Source organism: Corylus avellana, chromosome ca4 (genome assembly GCF_901000735.1).
Source record: "Corylus avellana chromosome ca4, CavTom2PMs-1.0".
Taxonomy (NCBI): Eukaryota; Viridiplantae; Streptophyta; class Magnoliopsida; order Fagales; family Betulaceae; genus Corylus; species Corylus avellana.
In genome coordinates this window covers 35,662,437-35,687,046 of record NC_081544.1, presented here as the reverse complement: position 1 = coordinate 35,687,046, position 24,610 = coordinate 35,662,437, and the positions used below count along the sequence as shown (strand labels likewise).

The window sequence follows — 24,610 nt, the reverse complement described above, 5'->3', positions numbered from 1 at the left end:
TTATATTGCGTATGTCTTCATAGCATATTATGGTGGCAGTGTATGTAATTGTGGACTACTTCAGGTGATATAATCACCTTTTGAAGTTCCCTTTTACTCCTTAGAACGAAATCAAATGAAATTATTTTCAAAAGCACCGATTTAACCCATTCTTTAGTATTTGCAAAACCCCTGCATCTAATTTTTCTTATCATGTTACACACTTTTTTAATATAGGAGGGATTGGGAAAATATAATCACATCTACTTGAACTTGAATTTGCTAACAACTATCTGCTAAAAGTAATTATATTGTTTCCATCGAGTTTGCTAAACATAATACTGTTTCAGTTTCTTAAAGGAACATCAAACTGTGACATTCTGATCCCTAAAAAAGGTTGCACATGAGTTTTCTGCTTTCATTAAGTTGTACTAACAATACCTAATTTTTTTCCCACGGGAACTAGAATCCACTTTCAATTTTCGTTCAATATGACTCTCTGGTATGCTAATCATTTCTAATAATTGTTGATGAATCTGACATGGGGTCTTGGTCCATTGCAAGGTCAATGAGGACATCGTATCTGAAATGAGCAGGAAAATCAATTTATTTCATTTAAAATTGTTCTGTGGTTTATTCATTAATTTTGTTTATTGATGCAGAAATCTCATATGCCATCTGCGGAGTGAATTAAAGCTTTTCCTAATGGAAAGGAGAAACTTAAGCTTGTTATTCTGTCGAATGTTAGTACAATGTACGGTGCAGGAGCATCAGTTGGTTTGTAATGAGTTTGAATAAGTATCCGTGTAACTCTGGTGGTATAAAAGACACTGTTTTGCAATGCTTATTATCATACTGATTTGAGTTAATGTCTTTTAGCAATCTCATGGCAAAAATGATTCAAGAAGTTTTTGGTTGAATCCTAGTTGACTAAGTATATGCCCTAGCCACCGTTTCAACTTTCATTTAACTCCTTGTAGCATGTGACCATTGTCCTGTCCGTTACCTTTAATTTGGAGAAGCCTTTATCTTAAAGAGGAGTAAATGCCAATTTGCCTTTTGGGGGATTATTGGAACAACCTTTTACAAGAAGGTAAAGAATATTTTTGACAGAAGCGAAGGGAATCATGGAAACTTGCATTTAGAGTTTTGCGTGCAATAGAGGCGGCCAGTAGTAGGAAGAACCTGATAGGTGAAAAGGTGGAACCAATTAACAAATAATAGAATCGAACAGATATGGAAGAATCAGATTATGCACTACGAACATTCATCTGAACCACAGCCAATTACGCTGAAAATCATTCACTTTCACTCATACTTGGACAGGAGTTGAGTCTAGGAGTCATTTACAGTCGAAACAGACTACAAAGAGAACGCAAACAGATTTGATTTAGACAAAACGGAAACTCCATTAATCGGAATCAGAAGAATCTGATTTATGTCCAGCAGATGCTGCTGCTACTCCTTCCTTTCCACTCTCTCCCTTCTTGACTGCCTTGGATATCTCCTCAACAGGAACTAAAGGCAAATAGCTAAAGATGGGATAACCCTTCTGGGTCATGTCCTTCACCACGCGATTGTACTTCTCTGAGCAGTTGGCAGCTGCCGGCACTGCCTTCTCTGTCACCGTGTGGAAGGGTGGACATTGGCTCAGCCCAACCCACATCCGGACGCTTTGGGACACAAGGAACTGCTTATACTCTGAAGCAGCATAATGCACAGCAGCACGAGGTCCCCCAGTTTGAGCCTCATTTACAAGCTTCTGAGCCTTTTGAGATGCCTTCTGAACCAAACTATGAGCTTTGCTCACAACATGCTTTGCGAAAGGTGGAGCATGCTCATCAAACTTGTGCGAAGCTTCATCTACCTGTAGTAATCAAACAATTTATAAGTTCCACGAAATACTTCCATCAATGTTCATCAGAAAAATGAAAAATAAAAAACTAGATGAATGAGCACCAACGCTCGCAATTGATCAGTTTAGACTAAGAAGATTTCAATCATTACTCATTAGCATGTCCGGATCACATGCATGTTGATTTCAGTGACTTTTTCAAGTATTACGCTTTCAGCCCTTATACGATTGTGGCGGGATTTATTAACTTCTAAACAAATATGCAGACCCATTCTAACTATCTAATTAAAAATATTGGTTAGGATTTTAAGGACTGCGGCGTAGACTAAGAAATCTAGAGGATAATAATGAGTAAACAACTCCTACGTTGTAACCAAAGCAACTATAAAATCAAACAGTAGTCTAAGACACTCCAACAGAGTGAGGAAGCAAAAGAGCAGAGGAAAAACAAACATGGAGCAACGATACCATTATGATCAGTGATAGCATGAATGATCCGTTTTACGATTCCAAACTAATTGCATATTGGAACATTAGGAAAAATAATAGGATTTGCATCCCAAAATCTGAGAAGGCAAATCAAATCAACGAAATAACAAATAAAGAATCCATGAATGAAAATCGTCGATCCCGACAGAAGGAAAAGATCAAAATTCGAAGTTTCGGGACCTTATTGTCGAAGAAAACAAGGAGATCATCGGGCACGCCCTTGAGCTTCTGGTACACTGGGCCCACGACGGCGGTCACGGCGCCCTCCACGGTCTCCACGGCTGATCGCAGAGGCCCCGAGTTCTGCTTCGCGTAATCGTACAGACTCGAGGCGCACACCAGCGCGTGGATCGCCGCCAACCTCACGAACCCTAGGTGCTTCAGTTCCTGGTTCTTTCTTTCAGTCTCCATCTCCTGTTTGCAAACATCACCAATAACAATAACCTCTGGTTAAGGCAAAGAAATACAAATCCTTCAAACGAGTAAGGAATAGATTTAAGATTAAGAAAAGTATATTTTTAAGGGAAATTTTACAACGAAGAAAGAGCTCACCGTGGCCATTGCGAATCAAAGAACTATATTTTGCGTTTGGTTAAAAGCAGATTCTCGTGCTCAAGTCGTAACTGAAAAATATCAGACTTCTGGGGGCAGACGGTCGTATTTATAGTAACGGCGACGCAACAGCCTTTTGCTATGTGCGCGAGATCTGACGGTTGGTATGGGTTCTGATTGGGTTTTGAGTATGGGCCCTTGAGTCGAGTGAACAAAATTTGTTGGTTTTTAAGGGGGGTGGGGCCCAGATGGAAGAGTGTTCTAGGGCCAACTAGAGCCTAGAGGTTCCGGGAAGGACACGTGGTGCTTGCTGACACGTTGGACGGAATTCTCTAGGAACCTTCCTTTATGGACTTGTGGGTGTCTGGGCCCCATTGGCTGAGGGAAGAAGGGCCTCATAGCATCGCTCACCTCGTCGCTTCGGAAGACAAGTGAATTTACTGAGAATTTATTCTAAGGTTTAAATTTTGTTTTGTTTTATTATATTTACATTTGTATATCGTATTATTTAATTATAAAGTGACACATTAATTTTGTAAATGACTTTGTAGTAAAGAGGTAGCTCAATCGACTAAATCGTATTATTTTGTAATATTTTATATTTACAAATTATATTGTAGTTTTCAAGAGATAACTCAATTGTATGGGATCACATTTAATAAAGTAGACGTTACTAGTTCGAATTTCTCTCCCCTTCTTGTACATACATGTAAAAAAAAAAAAACAAAAAATTGTATTATTCCTAACACTACTCATACACTCTCAAATAAAAAAATAGTTATGACAAGACATTAAAAATCAATTACGGGATTAAGCAGGGGATGAGGTCAAATACATTAAGTAATCATAGTCCAGTTTTTCTTTTTCTTAAATTATCCTTTCCTTTCAGATACATTGTACATCCGACAACCTATTCCATCCCACTGAAGTTCATTAGGAAAATCTAATCTAATCCCGGCAGGATTATTATTATAATAATCTGATTTTAAAGACTAATCTGTGGGCTGCAACCTATTGCTCAAAATAAAGTTCAATAGATAAGATATAATTAATCATCATTTGCTTTACCTGGGGCCACATGTTTTGGCAGGAAAAGGAATCTTTTTTCAGTGTTTCTGTTCTTAAACACGGCTGTTTTTACTATTTTACTACGAGGCTGTAAGCTTAGGGGGCTTTGTCATGCTACAGTAACGCTGATCTGTCTAAGAATAGTACATGCGGGTAGGCTATGGGACCTTCGAGGAGCATCTCTACCTAACTGGAAAGTTTACCCCATGCACAAAACAACAATGCAGCATAATGTAGTCGTCTAGGTGAGCTATTTCTCACCTTTCCTGCCCAAACATCACCATCAGTACTCCATCAGGCATCAGCTACCAAAAATGCTAACATTTCATTTCCTTCACATAAATTTTGACCTTCTCAAACGCTAGGCTGTGAATCGGCATTGCTTAAAGCATTAGACTGTACCTTCTTCACAGCTAATTCTACCAACAACATTTAAGGCCTTTCCAGCTCCATTTTTTAAGAAGCATATGCATACTTCCATTGATGTTTCTTAAACTTGTTAGATACGTTATCTTCCTAACTGAACTCTGGCATTTTCTCAAGAATTTTGGGCGAGTATATATTCCTATAGTTGGTTAAGAACAAATTTTCTCTAAAATACCATTGCCCTATTGGCTGCTTCAATATGATGAAAAGGATCCTTGAATACCAAAAGTCACAGTACAAGAGATTGCATAATTGTGTAGACATTCATACCGCTCACCCACCATCATGCCAAGACAAATAGAAAGAAACGCTAATTTTTTCCTTGGGCCACCGCCCTACCGAGGAGATGTGTGAGCTGTCAAGCTCTGTGATATCTTATCGAAGGTCATAGAAAAAGTTACTTCTATAAATTCCACATATATAAGTGGAAAACAGCAAACTCAAGAAACTATTTAGAAAGGCAATATAGTAAGTAGCACCACATTTCCAAAGCTTTTCAGGCAGCCTGGGATTGAGATTTCTGGCGCTTCACATATTGAAGAATAGGCTCCCTAACCTGCAAAGGAGAAAAGTTACAGGTCCAATATTTTAGAAACATGGCTTTTTAGTAGCTGGGCATGGCGACAATAAACTTTTAGGGTAAGGATTAATTAACAGTATACCGTGCTTGTTTTTCTGGATCGCCTATCTTGACTAGACCTACTGCCGATAAGTGCATCCACCTCATCACAGCAATTTGTGTTTCCGTTTGCTCTGCCGTTCTCGTATCCTGGCACAAAACTCTCTCTTGAAGCAACTGGCTGCACAATTTCCAGAGTAAATTACTTATCAGGTGGCAGTGGGGAGCATTCCAATTGCAAGACATAATAATTGTTAACAGAAAAGAGTAGGTGCTTCATGTCTATATTGGTAATATTACCTGGGCCCTACTAGTGGGAGTGTTTCCATGCTCCTTTGTCTTTGAAATTGTATTGTTACTCCTGATTGGGCCATTCTGATTCACGTCAGATCTCACTCTCATGCGTGTAAGATCTGATCCAATCGAGCGCAGGGCACCACAAGTGGACATGTCATTGTAGTTGTTCTCTGTTATCAATGGAGCATATATTGTAGGTTAAGTGCTAATGTAAAGATAGAGGAAAAGTTGTAAAGCTGAACTTGAAGCCAACCAAAAAAAAAAAAAAAAAACTATAGTCAGGTACCTATTGTCTGGATCTCCCCATGGCCGGAATTGTTATGTGGTTCATTATTATCCATATCCTGTTCAATTCTTAGAGTCAAAGAATAGTACATTACATTTGAATAAGATGCAGCTATGCACACAAAGAAAATTTATAATACCATAGCCTCAGTGTTCAAGGCTTTCTTCATATCTTGGAGCTTTTTCTTAGTCCTTTCAGAATAGATCACTCGCTTACCTATGTTATAAAATAGATGAAAGAAAAGTAAATAGAACGAACCTAATCATGCAAAAATATGCCAAGCACAGAGTTTTCAATTGGGCTGCACAAACCTAGCCTTCGGTTGCCTTTGGCTTCAACAAAACCATCTTGAGCCAATTTAGTTATTATTTTGCGCACAGTTGATTGGTTAGCTTCTCCTTCGAGCTTGCTCTGAAGCTTTGCAACGGTAACATATTTCATTGTAAGAGCATGATTCAGAGCCTGAAATAGTGAACAATAAAGTCAGGAAATGCCATCAAGAACATAACCGCAATATCTACCATCCTTTCCCAACAATCTTATAACATAACAAACAGATTATAGTTATCTGAGATTCTTCTTTTTATTATTCAAACCGACCAGAGAACCTTGGGATGAATACAACTTATTTTGCAAAATGGCTACGACCAAAATACGAAGTTGATGGGCCGAATTCAACAGCTGGATTTAGTTCTTATTGTGGACACATGCATACAACATACAAATGTTAATCAGAAAGGGAACTGCTTTAACAATGTGGATGGGAGCTGACTCCCTAGACCACGAACAAAGGCAAACAGAATAAAACAAATCCCACCTTCATGTACAAGTGATCTTCGACCTGGGGACCTTTGCCACCAATAGGGATTCCTTGACCATCCTTTTCTTCTTTCACCATTGTGAATTCATAGTCAGAGTTCTAGCATGTAAAAATAAAATAAAGTATGAGCCAACCAGCAGATACAGATACAGCCTTCAATATTATTAAAGGGGGAAAAGAGATAAAAACAACCTTTTCCTTGTTAATGGTGTATCTGTCCCTTCCAGTTTTCGATAGAACACCCTCCTTAACCAGCTTATCCATGATTTCTGAAATAGTTATAGTCAGAAAGTAAGAAAATTGTTATTAATCTCAACATATGCATCACTGAATGCACTTTGCCTTTAACTTGGAACAAAGCCTCCATTTACCTTCGGTCAAAACCTGCATTTATAATAATACAAAACAATATCATTAATATTACATGAACTGGGAACTATAATAAACTTAAAAAAAAAAATGGAATTGAAATTTAATCGAAGTAGCTAAATGCACTGAAATTAACTCTGCCGCTAATTTGTACAAAAGAGTACAAAAAGTAGGGATCCTTACCACTGAGATGTCTGGGAAATTTGAGAGAACATCAGTAAGTTCAACTGAATCGAGGTGAACGCAGTTGATCCAGTCCTTTACCCGGGCCAATTGTTGTTCATTTTCCTCTGGATCTTGAGTATCATCTGCACATACAATAAATCGCTAGTCAGGAACAGCCACAGCCCGTGGTTGGTCCACAAAACCTCAATAATTAGAAAGAAAATAAAGAAAAAGGAATAGAGAAAAAGGGTTAAGTTTAAAGAAACAACATTAATGGATCTTTCATTAGTCTTCAAGTTTATCTCTGAATTTATCACTCTTGTTTCGTGTGAAATGTGTAGATGTAATGTTACCTTCATCAACCATGCCAATGTTATCTTCCTGTTTTTGATGTTTATCTGTCAAGAATAATATTGTTACTTCCAGTATCTACTCAAAACTTAAACCATCTGCAAGTTGGAAATAGGGGGGAGAAAAGGACACTAGAAAAAAGTTCCAATTGATTACCGACTGGTGCAACTATATATTGATCTTCTTCTGAATGGTTAACCTGAAAGAATAAAATTTATTAGCAAGGTTTTTTACTTAATTTCTGTATCAGTACATCAAAATCAAGTTGTCATCATCCAAGCTTGGTTTAATCTTAAAGAGAAATTAAAAAAGTAAAAGTGGAGTAATGTTGTCAGTTCACCTCACTGTCAGATTCGGAATAGTCATCCTTTTGAAGAGAATCAGCTCCCAAGCTCACTTCATCATCTTGAATATATTCATTTTCATCCTCACAAGGATCGAGCACACTCTTTACCTGTAAACATAATCATTTAAACAATACTGAATCCCAAATATGAACTACAGACCTGAATATCAAGTCAATCCTGCAACTTTCATCTCTTACCTTGAGAGCCAATACAAGATGCTTGCTATTCACGTTCCCAACCTCCATTTTCAAAGGATTTTTGGTCCATGGATGATGCGCTTCTTCTTCTGTGCAACCTCTGAAGAATGGAGGCTCATATTCCGCAGGCTGCAAGGGTAGATAATTTATATTTGTTTTTCGTGTTGAGTATCTCATCAAAGAGGGAAGAGACATGAAATCTAAAATGCTTTCTTGACTAGTGTTTTCAAAAGTAACAAAATATTCCTCACTCTCATTACAAAAACATACAACTGCACAAATGTCATAATTATGTCCAACACACTGGAAAACCATAAGAATTACAAAAGTATGGAAATTATATGCACACAAAGACAGAACTGCAAATTAGCTTCCTAATCTATATTTAGGAATAGCAATTACAAGTACGTGAAACTAAGTTCTAAGGAAACATTTAAAAGAACATACCGTTACGTCATCATAGTAGAGGAGTTTCATCAGAATCGTACGCTGAAACAAAAAAAAAAAAAAGTAAATGCATAAGTATCAGTACACCAGTATCCACAAAATCTCATAGAACCATAATCAATATGCAGAAAACGTAGGAAAATGTCACATGTCATGCAAGAATTAGCCTCATGAATTAATTACCTCTTCAGGCATCATATCCAGAGTTCTCATCAACTGAACCAGTGTTCGAACCATTTTACAAGCAGAACTCCTAAAAAAACCAACATGTCTAAAATCAACAGAATTCTTAACTTCAAAATTGCAAGCCAAACAACAGGAACGAAGAGAGACATAATCCAATATGTTTATCACCTCATTTGATTTGGAGTAACTTCAGTTGCGGAGTTAGACTTGAATGCTTCACCTTGTTTCTTGTTTCCAGTGCGATTGTAAGTCATTGAAACCTCCTGGCTATCAGAATTTGAGTAACTGAAAGAAACTGCAGCAGCAGATACATTCTATATATTAATCCTCAGAAAAATGTCACTATCTCACTACTTTTTAGCACAATACAGTCTTCCCAGTGACAAATCAGTGTTTCATTAATTGCTTAAACATATTTTTCAGGATATGATGAAGTTTGTCGAAAACTTACATGCGTATTCCTCAATCATTGGTCCGTCTACCGTCTCACAAATGCAGAACAAAAGCGTTTTCAGATACTTCTTCTGCAATGCATCGTATACACCTGCAAAGGCCGTATAGGTAAAATCAAATCAACTATAAATAAATAAAGAACAGAAAAGCTCTTTCAGATCAAGAGGCTCTGACTAGACGTGCCTTTTTCCATCCAATCAATCAGCCTGCGAGACTCTGCATCCATCGGCATGAGTTTTTTGATCTTCATCTCTGAAGATGACGTAATTATTCCAAAGAAAATCACCAACCGATATTTTGAATTTTGCCAAAATAACTCGAAACAAAAATAAAATCTCACTAAAACGAGCTTACCTAAAGCAGGGACAGACTTATCATTGAAGTACTTCTCTGGGAATATGCCTCTGATATAGCTAATATTGAATATAGCAATGCGGAGCAGGTTCCTCGTCTGTTTGATTGAACATAGAGCGATCAAAGTATTTGATAATTGGAGTCAATTTCTACACACTCTGTTTATTAATTCATTATCCTGGCCTCAAAGCTATAAGATCTAGCAAGCTGATAAAGGAAATGAGTCTCATTCATTTTGAGCCAAAATTTATTGGTGGAGACGTCTACATAATAAGTTTAACTGGCCGGAGTTAAGGATGCATTAGCAAACTATAACGAGCTTCACTTGTTAGATCTGATCCATACTTTCAAATACATATCGCCTATTCAAATTTTGTCAAGTTAAGCAAAAAAATTAACTCCAATTGCCAGAAGAAATGGATTATCGATTCCTTATGCGTTAACTAATGCAAGTATTGATCCCCGAAAATCAAAAAAAAAGTAAAACAACTCGAGTCGGATCATAAAAACAAATAAAATAACTCAGATGTATATTCAGAGAGAAATGGAAACTAGAAAAACAGCAACAAACTCAATTTTCATTCAATGCAATTGTTCGCAGTAATAAGCCAGAAAATAGAGCAAATAGTTATTCTAACATTGATTACCAGAAGAAGCGAGTCCTGCTCGGTGATTTCAGCTTCCTTCACTTTCTGTGCAACCACCTGAGGAAAAACGATGACGTTACAGTGAGCATTTGGCACTTCTAGAGTCGCGAAGAAGAAGAAGAAGAAGAAGATTAGGTAGAAAGCAATAGTTTAGAGAGCTTTCTCAGCTCACCATGGTTTCAACGGTTTCACAGAAGAATTGAGAATCGGAGCAAGAAAGAGAGAGAGAGAAGTACAGAGCGTTTTCTTTGAAAATTTGAATCGGCGTTACCGAATGAACAATGTGGCGGGAGGTGAAAGGAATTGAGTACTTTTATAGACCGTGGGCGCTTGCGGAAGGAGTTTGTTAAATTATGGACCCCACTTCCCTTGGTCACCTGCACTGGCACAAAGAGTTTGTTAGGCTTAAAAAGACCTGGCATTGTTTTTTTTTTCTTTTTCTATAAATAAATACTATACTTTATAATTATAAATTGTTTACTTTATAATTATAATTGTTTTTACAATTATAAAAATAATTTATGCTTTGAACGAAAAAAAAAAAACCCGCAAGTCTAATGCAAAGTGGCCCAAATGGACCAAACTCAAGTAAAAGTGAGTAAAACGGGCAGAATGAGATCCCACGAATTCTTTGTTCGAATTCCAAACAGAGGAGTACGAGCCCTAAAATCCGCACTCTCTCTCGTTTCATATTCAAATTTTCTGAAATTTGAACAAAAAATTTCAGGAGATTTTGGTGCAAACGAGCACGGGTGAAAAGCACATTATGGCTTCCCTTTTTTAAGAGCGGAAGTGAATCTGGCGTAGGGTAGTCACGGTAGTGACTAGTGATCAAGCGATCAGTAGGAACCTGGAAATCTCACAGGCACTCCGGGTATCACAACAAAATAAAATAAAGAATTTAGGGCTTCGCAATTGTTTGTAAATAATGGCAGGTTAAATCAGAGCAATAATTTTAGTAAAAGCCAAATAAAATATAACTAACTGTTGTCACTTTATTAAAATCTCATTAATTCCTTCCATCTTCAAATACCAACAAGTTTTCAATTACAACCATCTTCATCACCTTCCAACAAAATACATATATATAGTTTAATAGTTTGAGAACGCTTATTCCCAAAGCTAATTTATCCATGAAGCACTTCTGGGTGCCATATCCCTTGTGTATAAAACGCTTCCAACTGTTGATTAGAGCCCCGATCCGAACTCCTCTCTCTCTCTCTCTCATTGAAATCAGGACCAATTCAAACTGTAGAACTGGAATTCACATTGAAGGCTCATCTTTCAAAAGGATCTCTGATTGAGTTTAGAGGAGGACAAACAGCCGCCGCTATTTTCTCCCGAAGGTTGAATTTCTTTGCAATCAACGGCCGAACATCTTCAGCTCCAACCAAGCTCTCCAAAAATGGAATTACTGCAAGCAGTTCTTTATCCGAACGATCATCAAACCAGCTTTCAATGGGTATTCCATTGTCAACTTGGAATCCAAATGCCTAACAGAAAGCCAACGCACTTATTAAGAAAATCAAGATTTCCATCTATGGAGCATATTCTGTGTAGAGGATGAAAAATAAGTATGCCATGATATGCTGCATGATTGGCATGAATTCAATGTTATATTTTTCAGAACAAAAAAATAAAAAGAAGAGAAGAAAAAAGAATTATTCTAAGTCGAGGATATTCACAACTTGCAGAATTACCCTTAGAAGAAGTAAAAGAGGAAAGTACAACAGTACCTGTGGAGAGTTGTCAATTATGATAACACGTGCCAAATCACGACCAAGAACTGACAAATCTTTGAGGTAATTACCATCCACATAAACACAGGACTCGCGGTAAACACGATGACGAAATACCTTCCTCTTCGGATCGAGCACATTTAGTAGCTGCTCTGCATAAATACTTTGGCTAGCTGTAAATATAATAATCTCAAAAAGGCTGGAAACTCTCTCCATAAAATCTCTGAGATATGGACGACATCGAACATATACTGTATGCTCCTGGAGGTTAAAATTTACTGGAAAAGTGAAATCTGCATCGTCACAAGGTTCAAGTGTCGAGTGCACCAAAGTTTCTGCAAATCCAAGTCATTCTTATTATACAAGCATAGATTGCATAAGTTCAAGCAATACCCTCAACAAGCAAAGGAGGTTCAAGAACAAGGTAAATCACTAGTATTATTATATCTGATTTAAACAAGAAAGAACCCAATTTTTTTTTTTTGTTGATATTTGACACCCTGAAAAGTTCCCCGCAAGAGGGGGGAGGGGGGGAGAGAGGGTTGAAAGAAGGGTTGGTTGGCACTACTTCAATCTGATCAAATATCAAATGCTGAAAACATGGAGCAATTGCTTTTGCTTTGGGAACCACTCCCCAGCACATGCATCACAATTTGAAAAGGAGAAAACTGATTATTGATGTTCCATCCATCAATTGAATGATGGAAACAATACTATGATGAATGACAGAACCAAGAAAACTACAAATGTACACCACAGGACTCATCCATCACTGGAAAATAAATAATGAAACTGACAGATAATAGATAACTATTTGCATTTTCTTACCATCCAAGTCCAAAACAAGTGTAGTAGGTGGGCAACTCCGCGTTTGTTTCGGTAGTAGCATGGGGCGAAAAGTTGGGACAACTGATGACAAGTCTGGTAAGTTCTTTATGAAAAAATAAGGATCAAATTCATCAAATTCCTCATATTGATCATCCTCCGCATAAACATCAGTTGACATAGAATCTTGACCATGCTCATCAACACATTCAAGCTTAGAATTTTTCATGGCAAGATATATGGCTGAAACTTCAGATGAAAGATGTGCTCCCTCCAAATCCACATTACAACAAGATTCTACATCATTTCTACATACAGTATGCATCTGATCACCAAGGGTCTGTGAATTGAAATTTTCAGATGAATTTTTTGTATCTAATTCCATATCAACAGGGAATGTTATTGAAGTAACTGTATTCTCGGTGTAATTGTTCTCTTCCCCAACAATGGATTCAGAAGTTTCTTGACCAATATGAACATTCAATGCATCAACTTGGGAAAATTCTATTTCACGATCTTGATTTCGATCTCCACTCCTAAAGTATTTGACAAAATCAACTAGAAGATGGGGAAAAAAGTGAAGTTAATAATGTGGCAAAAAAATAGACAAGCACAATAATGCATTCTGAGATATCCATAGAAAGTATTCAAAAGAAACAAAGTTACATTTTTCTAAATTAAAGAATCAATTCTAATAACCTAACCTCCATTGGCGATTTCCTCCCCAGCATGTTTAGCCATGTGAAACGACGGAGAAAATATGGTTTCCATAATGGGATGAGCAGGTTCCTCATGGCAACTCTGCAGTATGTTTTGAGAAGTTTTACAAGAGAACCTTAGATATTTCGTGAAGCTATCGCACTAATCATCCTATGATGGTTTTATGGGATAGCATGTGCAAGAAAAACAGAGACATGAGCATGCAACACAAGGAATGACTGAATAATTACCTTAAAATCCACGGAAGCATCATTAATAGCATCATGCCCCAAACAAACATCAGAAGACTCATTACGCAACAACTCATACTTAGCATTCAAGTTTGCTGCCACAACAGGCTCCCGCTTCTTCTTGGGAAGAGAACCAACTGAAAGTTATTATGGGAAGATGAGAATTAAATTCACTTGATAAGGAAAGATTAAGAGAACAAACAAGAAAAGGTGCACGAAAAGGACAGATAACAACAGCTAGCGGTCATTCAAATCACTGTGTTTTATTGAACTTGACTAGAGGGGAAAAAAATCATGAAGATTCCATAATCTGTGTGTTATACTATATTTCACTAACTGAATATATTGAAATGTATGTTGTTAATATTGTGCAAGCACATGATGAAATATATTACAGGACATAAAGAGGACAACATATGTGTGATGCCTGTGATATATAGGTTTGTTTTTAATTTCATATAAGTACCTAAAATGATTATATGGGTTTTCATGATCTCATAGGAGCAGTGCTACAAGATGGTTCCATGCATGTATCCTATACAACATTTAGAGTTTGAATCATATCAACTGCCACCCCCACCTCATAAAAGTAAAGTGACATACTCTAATATGTGTGTTAAACTTATTAGCAAGGAACTGTTTAAAGTAGTAAACTGCAAATATAAGACTTGGTAAAACAAAAGACCGAAAGAAATTATGAATATAACCAGGATTAATATATGAGACAATCTATCTTAGAGCATTTCAATACCCAATGGATGACACGAAGATCACACAAAATGAACCTTTTGTGAAACTTGTGACCTCCAACTATTAAAACTCAGGAACAATGGTAAGGTTTCTATACAAACATACATGTGGAAAGTTTAATCAAATTTATCACACAAACAAGTAGAAGGTAACAATTTACCAAGTCTCTGCTTTCTAGCTGAAGATGTAATCAAGTCTTTAACTTTCTTTTCTACAGCTTGTACATTTTCAGATACCTTCTGCTGAGCTCTTGAAACTCTGGGACTGGCATGCTCCCGACCAGCAGTTCCTCTGGAATTTTTTGTCTTTGTTTGCATTTCTCAACTGGGAAGAATCCTCCAATTTTGAAATGGCTATCAACACCAAATTGGCTCCAGCAGAACAACTCAAAATACGGCTCTGATCAAACTCTCCTGTTACGTGACAATATCTATCAGACAACACCAGCCAAGGTTAGTGGAAAAGCAATTGACAATCTATGAGATTTAACAGAGTATCATTTCAGAAAAAAATGGGATAATAAAATAAAAAGAAAAACGCTTAGGGCTCTCCAGACACTCAGAATTGCAAACACAACCTTCTACATCTCCAAAGGTTTGGCAAGATCAACAACAGTAGGGAGGAAATATTAACAATCCACCACATCTAAATATTAATATTGATAACAGAATGCTACCAAAAGCATGCAATTATCACAATTTTTATGCAATAGCAAAATTATTAATAGAGAGCTATCAACACCATAGTATAATGCACATAATATTCCTATATGGCACAAATAATAGATTAAAAATAATAATAACAGAGAAAAGGAATTTTAAAAAAATAAAAAAAATAAAAAAAAGCTTGTAAATTTACTTTCATTAGCAGCATGAAATTACTAAAGCTCAAAGTTGTATGCTCTCTATGGCAGATTTTCAATATTCACTTGAAAATACTACACATGACTTCTTGACGTTCATATTCATTTAAAACTACTTCCAGCAGATATCCCTTCTATTAGTTGCACAATATGTATAACAGCATTTTTTTTTCTAATAAGATGCCCTCCATTCTGAAACGGGAAAGCTATTCAGTTCGACCAGAATTTCTCCAATCCATTCATAGATTCAGAAACACATGCTCTAAAACAGAACTTAGAGCTTTAAAATTAACTTCTAAGAATTCCTCCAACCAATACATCCAATCTTAACGGAAAATATGGATCTAAACGATTTCTCTACTGAGTTTCATATGCCTTCTTATCTGCATAGCATGCACATACCCATGAATTATAAACTAAAGCTTAAAGCTTAAACCCTAGACCCTCCACAGAACACTCTCAGAATCACAAGCTTGGAATTCAAAAAGCCCTAAACCGCTAGAAATCAACTAAAACCCACATGAATTCCCCAAACACAAAACGCCACATCAGCACCAAATTCAAGCATCCAATAAAACAACAAATCACAAATCGCAACCAGCTAGGCACTATAACCCAGCAAACCCTAAAATCAAAACAAAATTCAAGTAATAAATTAGAAGCTATGCTAAAATCAACTAAAAGTCGAGAACTAACCCGATACAGAGTCAAACGCGAGAAAGATCATAAAACCGAGATCGCGGTGACTTCACCTGTGATCAGAAATGAGAACGGTGAATTAGTTCAAAGAATGAGAAGAGTGAAACTTGAGGAGCAAAAACCCTAGATTTTGTTCACCAGTGTGAGCAGGAGCTCGGTTTTGGAGGTTTTTCCCTCCAAAGGTTGGGAAAATGAGAGGGAAAATGATGAGGGATCGAAAATTTAGTTTTGTCTGAACAAAGGGGTGTGAGGATAAACAAATATTTGCTGAGGAGTCTATGAGCAATTAAGTTCTCGCATCTACAAATAAATAGGGAACTCGCTTTCCCTATTAGGTACGTGTCCTCTTATGGCAAGGTTTATATTAGACGAGCGAGTCCATCAGTTTTAGTGTATCTGTGAGTGTTTCTCTTTTATCTCTTTTAATTTAAATTTGAAAGGGAGTCTTTTTGTGCAGGAGGAGGACTGCGTTTGTCTAATTTTATTTCTATAGGGGCCTCTGTTTCATGAAATTTTACTAGGTACCCTTTCTTCCATGATATTTAGAGAATAACCCCATTGCCAGCAGAGCACCAGGCACTAGCCAAGTGTTACTTATACAAGCTTGACTGTAACTAGCAATTCTGCCCTGCGCCCGCTGCAGACAACTGTGGCCTGTTTACAATAACGGAAAAGTAGCGGACAAAATTGTATTGTGTTGTGGGGGCATATATGAATTATTTACATTTCTGCAGTGCCTCGTGGAAGAGAATCTTTTTTGAAAATTTGAAATTTGACCTTCCGCCCCGTGAGGTCGGGCCTCCTCAAATCAAAATCAAAATATAATATTATTCTGGTGGGCGTGGGAAACAGTTTGAGCTATGTCTATTCAACGCGCCTCCACGTGTGACGTGCTAGTGAGAGGGTTCAGGCCGGACCAATCTTTAGAAATGGAGCTCCAGGACCGGCCCACCAAACCAAGTTATATTTCATACTGGGGCCCTTCCCAATTCCTCATTGTGAGCAATGCCCTGGGGTTTAGATATTTGTATTGCAAAAGGAACCCAACCTAAATGAATGGGCCTGAAATCAAAAGTCCAAACCAATCCAAATATGATTCGGGTCCGCCCATGATCAGCTATTTAAGAACCACTCAAGAGCAGTGAAAGGTTGCTGGTTGGTAGGTAGGTAAGTAGGGACGTGGGGGCAATTTCTTAATCAGAGTTTGTAAAAGCAGGAATTTATGAGTCTTTATCGTCCTTGAAGTCTGCGAAATTCAACCAAATCCTGAAGTTTTTAAATGCTACTCACTTAATTCAGTAGTTGGAAGTGTTTTTAGTGTATGGCATTACTTTCATTATTCAATTATATTGCAATAAAAAAATATTAGAGGGGTAGTTAGGTTTGCCATTGAAGACATTTAAGACACAACAAAGATACCCCTCCCATCTATAAATAAAAAATAAAAAATAAAAAATAAAATAATAATAATAAAAAGATACCCCTCCCGTTTATTATAATTTTGAGGCAAAACAAAAAAAAAAAAAAAAACTTTTTTTTTTTTTTTTAGGATTTACCCAATAAAAAAAATATATTTTTAAAAAAATTAAAATCTTTTGAGGAACACCCCTAAACTATAACCTATTTTCGTCCTATTATAAGTAATAACTGACATTTTTGACTGCTTGGATTGGAGCAAAAGGATGCCACTAATCTACTTCCTATGAATGTATGCACAAGGAGATAAAGAAATAGCTTTTGGATGAATGCAATATAAATATAGTAACAAAGTTTAAATCTAATCTAAAATGATCAAAAAGCAGACAATGGTGATGCCTATAGTTCTAGAAGAATCATAAACAAATTTGACCTTTTCTATAACCACACAAGGCAATGACAAACAGCAAAAAAATTTGGTGAAGAGTTTCATGCGGTAAAGGCAACAACCATCCTTAAGTGATTGTTACAATAGAAAGCTAAATAGGAGCTGTTGAGTCGGATAGAAGTGATATGTGTTAGTGAGGTTTGTTGATTGTGCCCTCCCTTGTTTTTTCCTTGCCAATAAAACAAGCCCAAGAAGGGATTACCTGGTTTTGTTGTTGGTTTGTGGTTGGATGGGCTAACTGGCCTGGCTTCCAGCCCAAAAGCAACCCAGGGTCCACGCTCCAAATCCATTGTTGTTCCCATCCCATGTGTAGCATGGTCAGAGATGCTACAACTTTCAGTACACTTTTTTTTATAAATTGATATTGCAATTTATTATTGTAGGTAGTAGCTAATTTGTTAAAGCACTCATAAGGCTTAGCTATTTCTTACCTTTATCTAAAATAGATAAGCAAAATACTAAAAAACCTATACATTGGACTATGCATCTCAAATATAAAATATATTTTTTTGCATTTGTAAACAGTGCACCGCTACATGTAGCGGGCACGGTTCACGCATAAATCTCATTAATATACTATTTCTCTCTTCAAATCTCTTTTTTTCCAAAATTCTCCTACTATTTCTCTTCCACGTCTATCTTTTCTCAAAATTTTCTCATACTATTTCTCTCTCCATATCTCTTTTTTTCCAAAAATTGAAAAATAAGATTTTTAGGAAAACTACAATCCTTGTAAAAAATAATAATAAAATTTATACGACATAGATAATCGGATGTATGATGTTTTTTAAAACTCATTAGTTAAACTAGATAAAAGTGGGTTTTGATTAACCATTTTGCATAAAAATATACATAAACTAATGTGAATGCTCTTAATCATACAATTCTAATCATCTTATCAATTATGAATTGTCAAGTCAGTTTGTAAGAATGTTGTAGTAAAAACTGTAATAACCCAAACATTTTTCAATGAAAAAATATACATAATAATAATAATCTATTTGGAATGAGTGTTGTTATGGATACTACAAATTCCTTACAAACCGTTGTATCAATTAACGTGGTTCTTATTTAGTCACGAAATAATTAATCTTACCTTTAAATTTGGTTGCTTAACTTTTGTTACCAATGTGGCATGAGGTGACACTCTGGTGGAGTACTACATGAGTTTGTAAGAAGTTGTAATTAAAACTATATTACTCTAAATTTTTGTTTTCATTAGTATATAGTTGAGTAAAATATCAATGAGTTAATTGCACAAATTAAAAATTACAGAGTTTTTTTTTTGGCCATTTCGTAAGCTTCACTTCACCTATCAGATACTTAACTTAAGGGGAAAAAGAAAAGAAAAGCAAAATCAAATGGATTTTTATTTTTAGAACCTGAAAGTAAGTTTTTATTTTATTTTATTTATTTATTATTATTATTATTATTTGGACATAAGATTACTAAGACGTGTTCGCTGGCGGTTCTTGGGCTGTACTTGAAGCCATGTTTGGTTGGACGTGGACCTATTGCTCATCGCCGGTTTTAACATTTTGTTCTACTCCGGACCCCACGATCGCCCAATGCTTCCCACGTGCGAGCAGCTAAAACCTTAAAAACGCGCGTCACGGTTAGCACCACTCGCACAGCTATAAGTATTACGAAACGGCTCAAGTTCAGGGCCGTCACCGTCGTAGTTTCCAAACCCTAGGACTTTACTCAGAGTTGCAGACTAATCTTTAACCTGCCCAAACCATGGAGTTTTCTCAGGACGACTTCGATCGGCTCCTCCTGTTCGAGCACACTCGCAAAACTGCCGAAACCAACTACGCCAAGAACCCCCTTGACGCCGAGGTTCGTGTCTTCTTCTGTCTCTGTTATTCTGAATGTTTTATTGATCACATTTACAGTATTCTAAATACAGTTGTTGTTGTTGGTATTCTAAATACAGTTGTTGTTGTTGCTAGTTTAAGTTTTAGTGATGTGAACTATGAAATTGTTTGTTTGGCCACCGTGAATCTCTCTGCAGAATTTAACAAAGTGGGGAGGAGCATTGCTTGAGTTATCACAATTCCAAAATGTTTCTGATTCAAAGAGGATGATTAATGGTATATTTTTGAACATTCACAATTGAGCTGGATTCTGTGTTGCAAAGAATTTTTGAACTTTATTTTTGATGGACTTGAAATTTGGATTTTATAGATGCCATTACGAAGTTGGAGGAGGCTTTGGTAATCAATCCATTGAAACATGATGCTCTATGGTGCCTGGGAAATGCCCACACCTCTCAAGCGTTTCTCACTCCTGAACTTGACGAGGCAAAGGGTTCTTTTGATAAGGCGCATGACTGTTTCCAAAAGGCTGTAGATGAGGCAAATCTTCAATTTCTGAGGTTTTAAATTGTATTTCATTTCTGAAGTCGAAGAATCTCACAGAGGCCTGATATTGGAGTTTGTTTTTGTAGGATCCTACTAATGACCTCTATCGCAAGTCCTTAGAAGTTACCGCTAAGGTATGTCTTTTTGAGATTTAACTATGATTCATTTGAACCTTACTATCTATGACAGTGCATTATAATACAGTCATGTGTATCGCATGAACATTGCCTGGACCAATGAGGATGTATTTGTTTATGTGCTTGCTTGGTAAATACTAGTTATCTGCTTTGAGTCTAGTGCTTACTTAGCTGTTGGTTGGGAGTTTGAAGCTTGGAGAACATTTCTGCATGTAAGTTTATACAACTTGAATGTTAACTTTGTGTCATTTGTTTTTAGGGTGGTGGGTTGGGACAAACATAATTGGGGTGGGGTGGGGTTGGGTTTGCAATGAGATCTTCAAATCAAGTAGCTTTGTGGTGGTAAAGGGGCAATAAATATATACTATGTAGTATATGTTCGTCTTTTTACATGTACACTAGCAATACCAGCTATCATGCATGCATGCGAACACAAATACACGTAATCTCTTTTACTAGTGACTTAACTAAGTATGTAGAGGAAGGAGTTGATATGTAAGTAAGCAGGTTACAAGAGCCTGCACTACGTTGGGCTTGGGTTATGAGGATTGTTTTGGTTGGGCATGGGTGGATGAAGTGGGATATTGCCAACAACATTGGACTTTAGGTGCTTTTATTAGGTGTCGTATTTTGGGGAAATCCTTGATAGTGAGATATTTCCGAAGGTAATAAATATGTTTTGTTGCTTCCAGTGAGAATCCTTGCTGCATATAGTCTAAGTTAGATAATTGCACTCCAGCACCAATTGATTTGCTTATTCTATGGGTTTCAATATGATTAATTTGAAGGCTTTTCATGTCATTAATTTGATTCCATCATTTACTGTTTCTTCTTAGGCGCCAGAGTTGCACATGGAGATCCACAAGCATGGGCTTGGTCAACAGGCTCTGGGCGGGGGAGCTTCTGCTTCTTCTAATGATAAGGTTTGATCATCAAATGATTACTTTATTGTTATTATTTTACTTGATAATATTTTAAAGGAATAACGGTTTATGTAGGAGGCTTTCATAAGCTGTAATAAAGTACCTGTTAACTTGTTCTGAATTCTTTGCGTTTCTATCGTAGGTGAAGAAGTTAGCTATACTTTGTTTTTCAGGGTTTAACAAATCCTTGACCAATGTCATCCGTTTTTCATTTTAAATGTTTTATTAACATCACATTTCTCTTAACTTGAAAAGTCTATTGGTTTTTTGTTTTGATGATTGTGTTTGAATATATAGCGCCACTGAATTGCTAGTATGGTTTGGACAAACAAATAATATGAAGATTGAGATGCCCCCTGTCAGTTGCTCTGTTTGTTTTTTCATTGTTGTCATGGTCCCAGATATATATGGTACAATATGGTTGTAGTGTCTCGTACTTCTTCTATAATACCTGTTCTATGTGAAATGTGATATATGTACCTTCCTGGTTTGTAAGAAAGTCTCAGATTAATAATTCGCTTTGAATTTTGTAACAGATCCTAATTGGATTGTTAAGCTGGTTGTAGTTATGTCTGCTCTGATTTGGGGGCGTCCCTTGTCTTAATTGCTTTGGTCAGCTTCATAAAATCATCTTCATTCATTTTGTGTTGCATCGGTCATGACTTGCTCTTACCTATATTTTATCAGTCCCATGCTTTGTTTCTCATGAATAGACTATCTTAACAAACTCCTCCTCGTCTTTTCACCTATTGGAAATATATGCAGCTTCTCATTCTACAAAGATACTCATGTGCTTTTAATCCAGAAGTAATGAGGCCGTAATGTACATGTGAATTTTATTGGCTGGCAAATTTTGTAATCTAAAATCCTTGCCAGATCTATTGTCTTGGATAGCATTCGGACCGTTAACTTAATTCAGTTGTGACCTGACTTGAGACAACATGGACTTCCTGGTTGGAGCTACTGTCCTGTCATGTTTGCATCGTTTATTTGTATATCACTTATGATCTATGAGCATAGGTTGGTCTTCTATGTTATTGTTATGTGGAGTGTCTTTTTGATTTCAATAGTCTGTACCCCCCTCTTTTCTCTGGTTTGAAACTGTTCAGCATTATTCAGATTCAATTCACATTTGAAACAAACACTAGCTGTTAGGCAAGATCTGGATACGGGGGATGCTGGCTATTTGTGTAAATGTCTGGACTTATTATCTTGTATACACGCACCTATGCATGCACACACACATTTCAGCTTGTTTCTGTCTTGGAAAAATGATAGAAGTAAAACTATATACACACGTGTGTGTATATGATAAATCTATAGATAAAGGCGGGACGCACTTGTATTTCTGTACGTTAGGAAGTAATCTAAGGTAAACAATAGTGTGATTTTCCAAATTGCTCTGGATATGCATGGACATGGATATTGCTGTTGCAGTATTTGCCATTATACCAGCCAGTGGTGGCAGAAGTTTTTATGTCAAGTTTTTATAGGCGTGCAGTTATGATTGTTGGACTTGCTATTAAATCATTCTTATTTTCCAGGGTTCCAAGAAGAAGAAGAAGAGTAGTGATCTCAAATATGACATATTTGGATGGATTATCCTAGCAGTTGGAATTGTTGCATGGGTGGGAATGGCGAAATCCCACATCCCTTCACCTCCCCCAAGATAAGCCTTTTATTTGCCCCACATACTCGAGGCAACCTTTTACTGTCGTTGCTTTGCTGGAAAGTTCAAATTTGGGCTGCTGATGGATTCACTAGTCTGGAGATGTAGTAAATTCGGTATTACATGTAGTATGCTATCCACGTGCCGATTTTGACTAATAATGTCTCTCTCTTGCTGATTTGGTTGGGCAAGATTGTTATTTATCTTGTGAATTTTTTTGGCTATTTAGCCTTTGTTGGTTGGATTTGCAGTTGTAGCTAGTATCTAAAGTTAATCCTTTTTTTCCCCTTAATACATGCACTCTTGGAGAAGTGAGATTAGCAAGTCATGTTCTTGGTTTCGAAAGTTTTATTTTTATTTTTCCTCTCTTCTTAGATCTTAATGACATGACATGTGGACGTGATGATTTATTCTTTTTTATAGGCAAAATGCAATTTTGTCGGGAAACAAAAAAAAAAATCAGCAGATAACAAACTAAAGCCGCTTAAAACTAGGAGCTTCTAAAGGGCCTTGGAGCCAGGTCCAACTTATCTGTGAATGGTATGACAGCCCAAAGACTCGGTTTCAAATTTGGTTAACCAATCCAGGAATAAGCTATCTCAATCTCTCACACCCACTGTTTCGATTCAATACTGTAGAAATCAAATGTACTTGCCCCGACTTCAACTCATAGATCTTTGGTTTCCCAAATCTTCTCCATCTAACCTATACAAAGTTCTTCATTGAATTGCTGTTTAGCTAATTCTCCTTTGAATATCACTCATTCTAAATTGTAATGCCAACCTTTAATCGTACGTTTGGGATTCATTTCTCACTTGGCACTTACATTATTCTTTCCCTATGGAGATCTATGCTCCCTTTCCGTGGACTGTAGGCGATGAAAATTAGGCCTTCAAACTCGTTTCCCTTCACACAGTCTTTTCCCGTTTTCCTTGATTATAAATTTCAGCCTTAAATTAGTACTTAATGGTTTAGTAATCGATTTTTCAAGATGATATAAGTTACAGGGAAATGAGGTCAGCCTTCTTTTCTGCTTTTTACCATTTTGACTTTAAAATCCGAACTTTCATTCGAATAGATTCGAGACCCGAGTTTTGACACTTCAAAAATTTGAGAACTTTGTTAGCTGGGCTGATAATTTTTTTATGGAAGTTGTAGGTGCGACCCAAATGCCACGTCAATATAGGGAAAGCCTGGAAGAAGTTGCTGATGTGTAAATAATGTGGCCCAAAATACCGCATCTGTGTAGGAAAAGCCTTGGGTCTCCCTCTCCCATGGCCCTTGGAGAAGACCCATCAAAGGCCGTGGGTCGGCATCTCCTACGATTAGGAGTGTTAAGTGAGCGAAGCCCTCTTGAGTGAGCTCGGGCTCGGTTCGTATAAACTCGGCTCATGCTCGACTCGATTATTAAATAAAGCATTTCGTGAACATAAATACTGGCTCATATTAAACGAAGCAAGCTCGGCTCGACTTAGTTAGGCTCGTATAAAGCTCAAATTAGTAGTTATTTACATAATTGCTCATATTAATATTAAAAATTGATGATTTTTTATTTTTATTTTTATTTTTCTAATAGCATCCTTTTATTATAAAATAAAATTATGCATATCCTTTCTCTTCGAAATCAAATGCCTTACTGTATTGACTCAGGCTCTAAGCAAATGCTCATAGGCAAACTGGCTTCTTAAGCCGTTTAAGAGTACTTGAAGTTTAAATTTATAATTAAAAAAAATATAAGAGTTAGCTTGCGAGTTAGCTCGGCTCGGCTTGACTTATTATGAGTTTGAGTTCGGGCTCGATTTTTTGGCTCGTTCTTGAGTTCGGATCAAGCTCGAGTTCGAGAAAAATTTAAACGAGCCGAACTCAAACAAGAGAAATTCGCTAAAGTTCGGCTCGTTTACACCGCTGCGCTTTGATGGCTA

The 24,610-nt window shown here is 36.8% G+C and overlaps 4 protein-coding genes across 6 annotated transcripts; 1 reads left to right on the top strand and 3 right to left on the bottom strand.

Annotated features, from left to right (window-relative positions):
• Nucleotides 1–1,202: 1,202 nt before the first annotated feature.
• Nucleotides 1,203–2,981, bottom strand: LOC132177783 (REF/SRPP-like protein At1g67360). The gene is made up of 3 exons (XM_059590237.1): nucleotides 2,876–2,981; nucleotides 2,504–2,737; nucleotides 1,203–1,846 (listed from the first exon to the last, which is right to left on the bottom strand). The coding sequence occupies exons 1-3, from the start codon at nucleotides 2,882–2,884 to the stop codon at nucleotides 1,391–1,393; spliced, it is 699 nt and encodes a 232-aa protein (XP_059446220.1). The 5' UTR covers nucleotides 2,885–2,981; the 3' UTR covers nucleotides 1,203–1,390.
• Nucleotides 2,982–4,531: 1,550 nt separating this feature from the next.
• On the bottom strand, nucleotides 4,532–10,168 carry LOC132179231 (meiosis-specific protein ASY1). 2 transcript variants are annotated; one of them, XM_059591900.1, is made up of 22 exons: nucleotides 10,080–10,168; nucleotides 9,908–9,964; nucleotides 9,261–9,357; nucleotides 9,090–9,158; nucleotides 8,905–8,997; nucleotides 8,622–8,748; nucleotides 8,451–8,520; nucleotides 8,268–8,309; nucleotides 7,821–7,949; nucleotides 7,617–7,730; nucleotides 7,433–7,475; nucleotides 7,279–7,323; nucleotides 6,944–7,068; nucleotides 6,763–6,775; nucleotides 6,584–6,660; nucleotides 6,389–6,490; nucleotides 5,883–6,033; nucleotides 5,711–5,787; nucleotides 5,572–5,629; nucleotides 5,289–5,455; nucleotides 5,032–5,169; nucleotides 4,532–4,925 (listed from the first exon to the last, which is right to left on the bottom strand). In XM_059591900.1, exons 1-22 carry the CDS (start codon nucleotides 10,080–10,082, stop codon nucleotides 4,866–4,868), a joined length of 1,857 nt encoding a protein of 618 aa, XP_059447883.1. In that variant the 5' UTR covers nucleotides 10,083–10,168; the 3' UTR covers nucleotides 4,532–4,865. The 2 variants fall into 2 exon arrangements, with proteins under 2 accessions (XP_059447883.1, XP_059447884.1); XM_059591901.1 differs by having other exon boundaries at nucleotides 5,032–5,165.
• A 714-nt stretch (nucleotides 10,169–10,882) lies between these two features.
• On the bottom strand, nucleotides 10,883–16,018 carry LOC132177781 (uncharacterized). Of its 2 annotated transcripts, none has more exons than XM_059590235.1 (8): nucleotides 15,871–16,018; nucleotides 15,730–15,785; nucleotides 14,332–14,584; nucleotides 13,422–13,558; nucleotides 13,176–13,272; nucleotides 12,475–13,029; nucleotides 11,644–11,981; nucleotides 10,883–11,400 (listed from the first exon to the last, which is right to left on the bottom strand). In XM_059590235.1, exons 3-8 carry the CDS (start codon nucleotides 14,486–14,488, stop codon nucleotides 11,185–11,187), a joined length of 1,500 nt encoding a protein of 499 aa, XP_059446218.1. In that variant the 5' UTR covers nucleotides 14,489–14,584; nucleotides 15,730–15,785; nucleotides 15,871–16,018; the 3' UTR covers nucleotides 10,883–11,184. The 2 variants fall into 2 exon arrangements, with proteins under 2 accessions (XP_059446218.1, XP_059446217.1); XM_059590234.1 differs by having other exon boundaries at nucleotides 14,332–14,601; nucleotides 15,871–16,017.
• Nucleotides 16,019–19,219: 3,201 nt separating this feature from the next.
• LOC132177784 (mitochondrial import receptor subunit TOM20) lies at nucleotides 19,220–22,999 on the top strand. The gene is made up of 6 exons (XM_059590238.1): nucleotides 19,220–19,435; nucleotides 19,611–19,689; nucleotides 19,784–19,953; nucleotides 20,046–20,093; nucleotides 20,933–21,019; nucleotides 22,564–22,999. Exons 1-6 carry the CDS (start codon nucleotides 19,337–19,339, stop codon nucleotides 22,690–22,692), a joined length of 612 nt encoding a protein of 203 aa, XP_059446221.1. The 5' UTR covers nucleotides 19,220–19,336; the 3' UTR covers nucleotides 22,693–22,999.
• The last annotated feature ends 1,611 nt before the right edge of the window (nucleotides 23,000–24,610 follow it).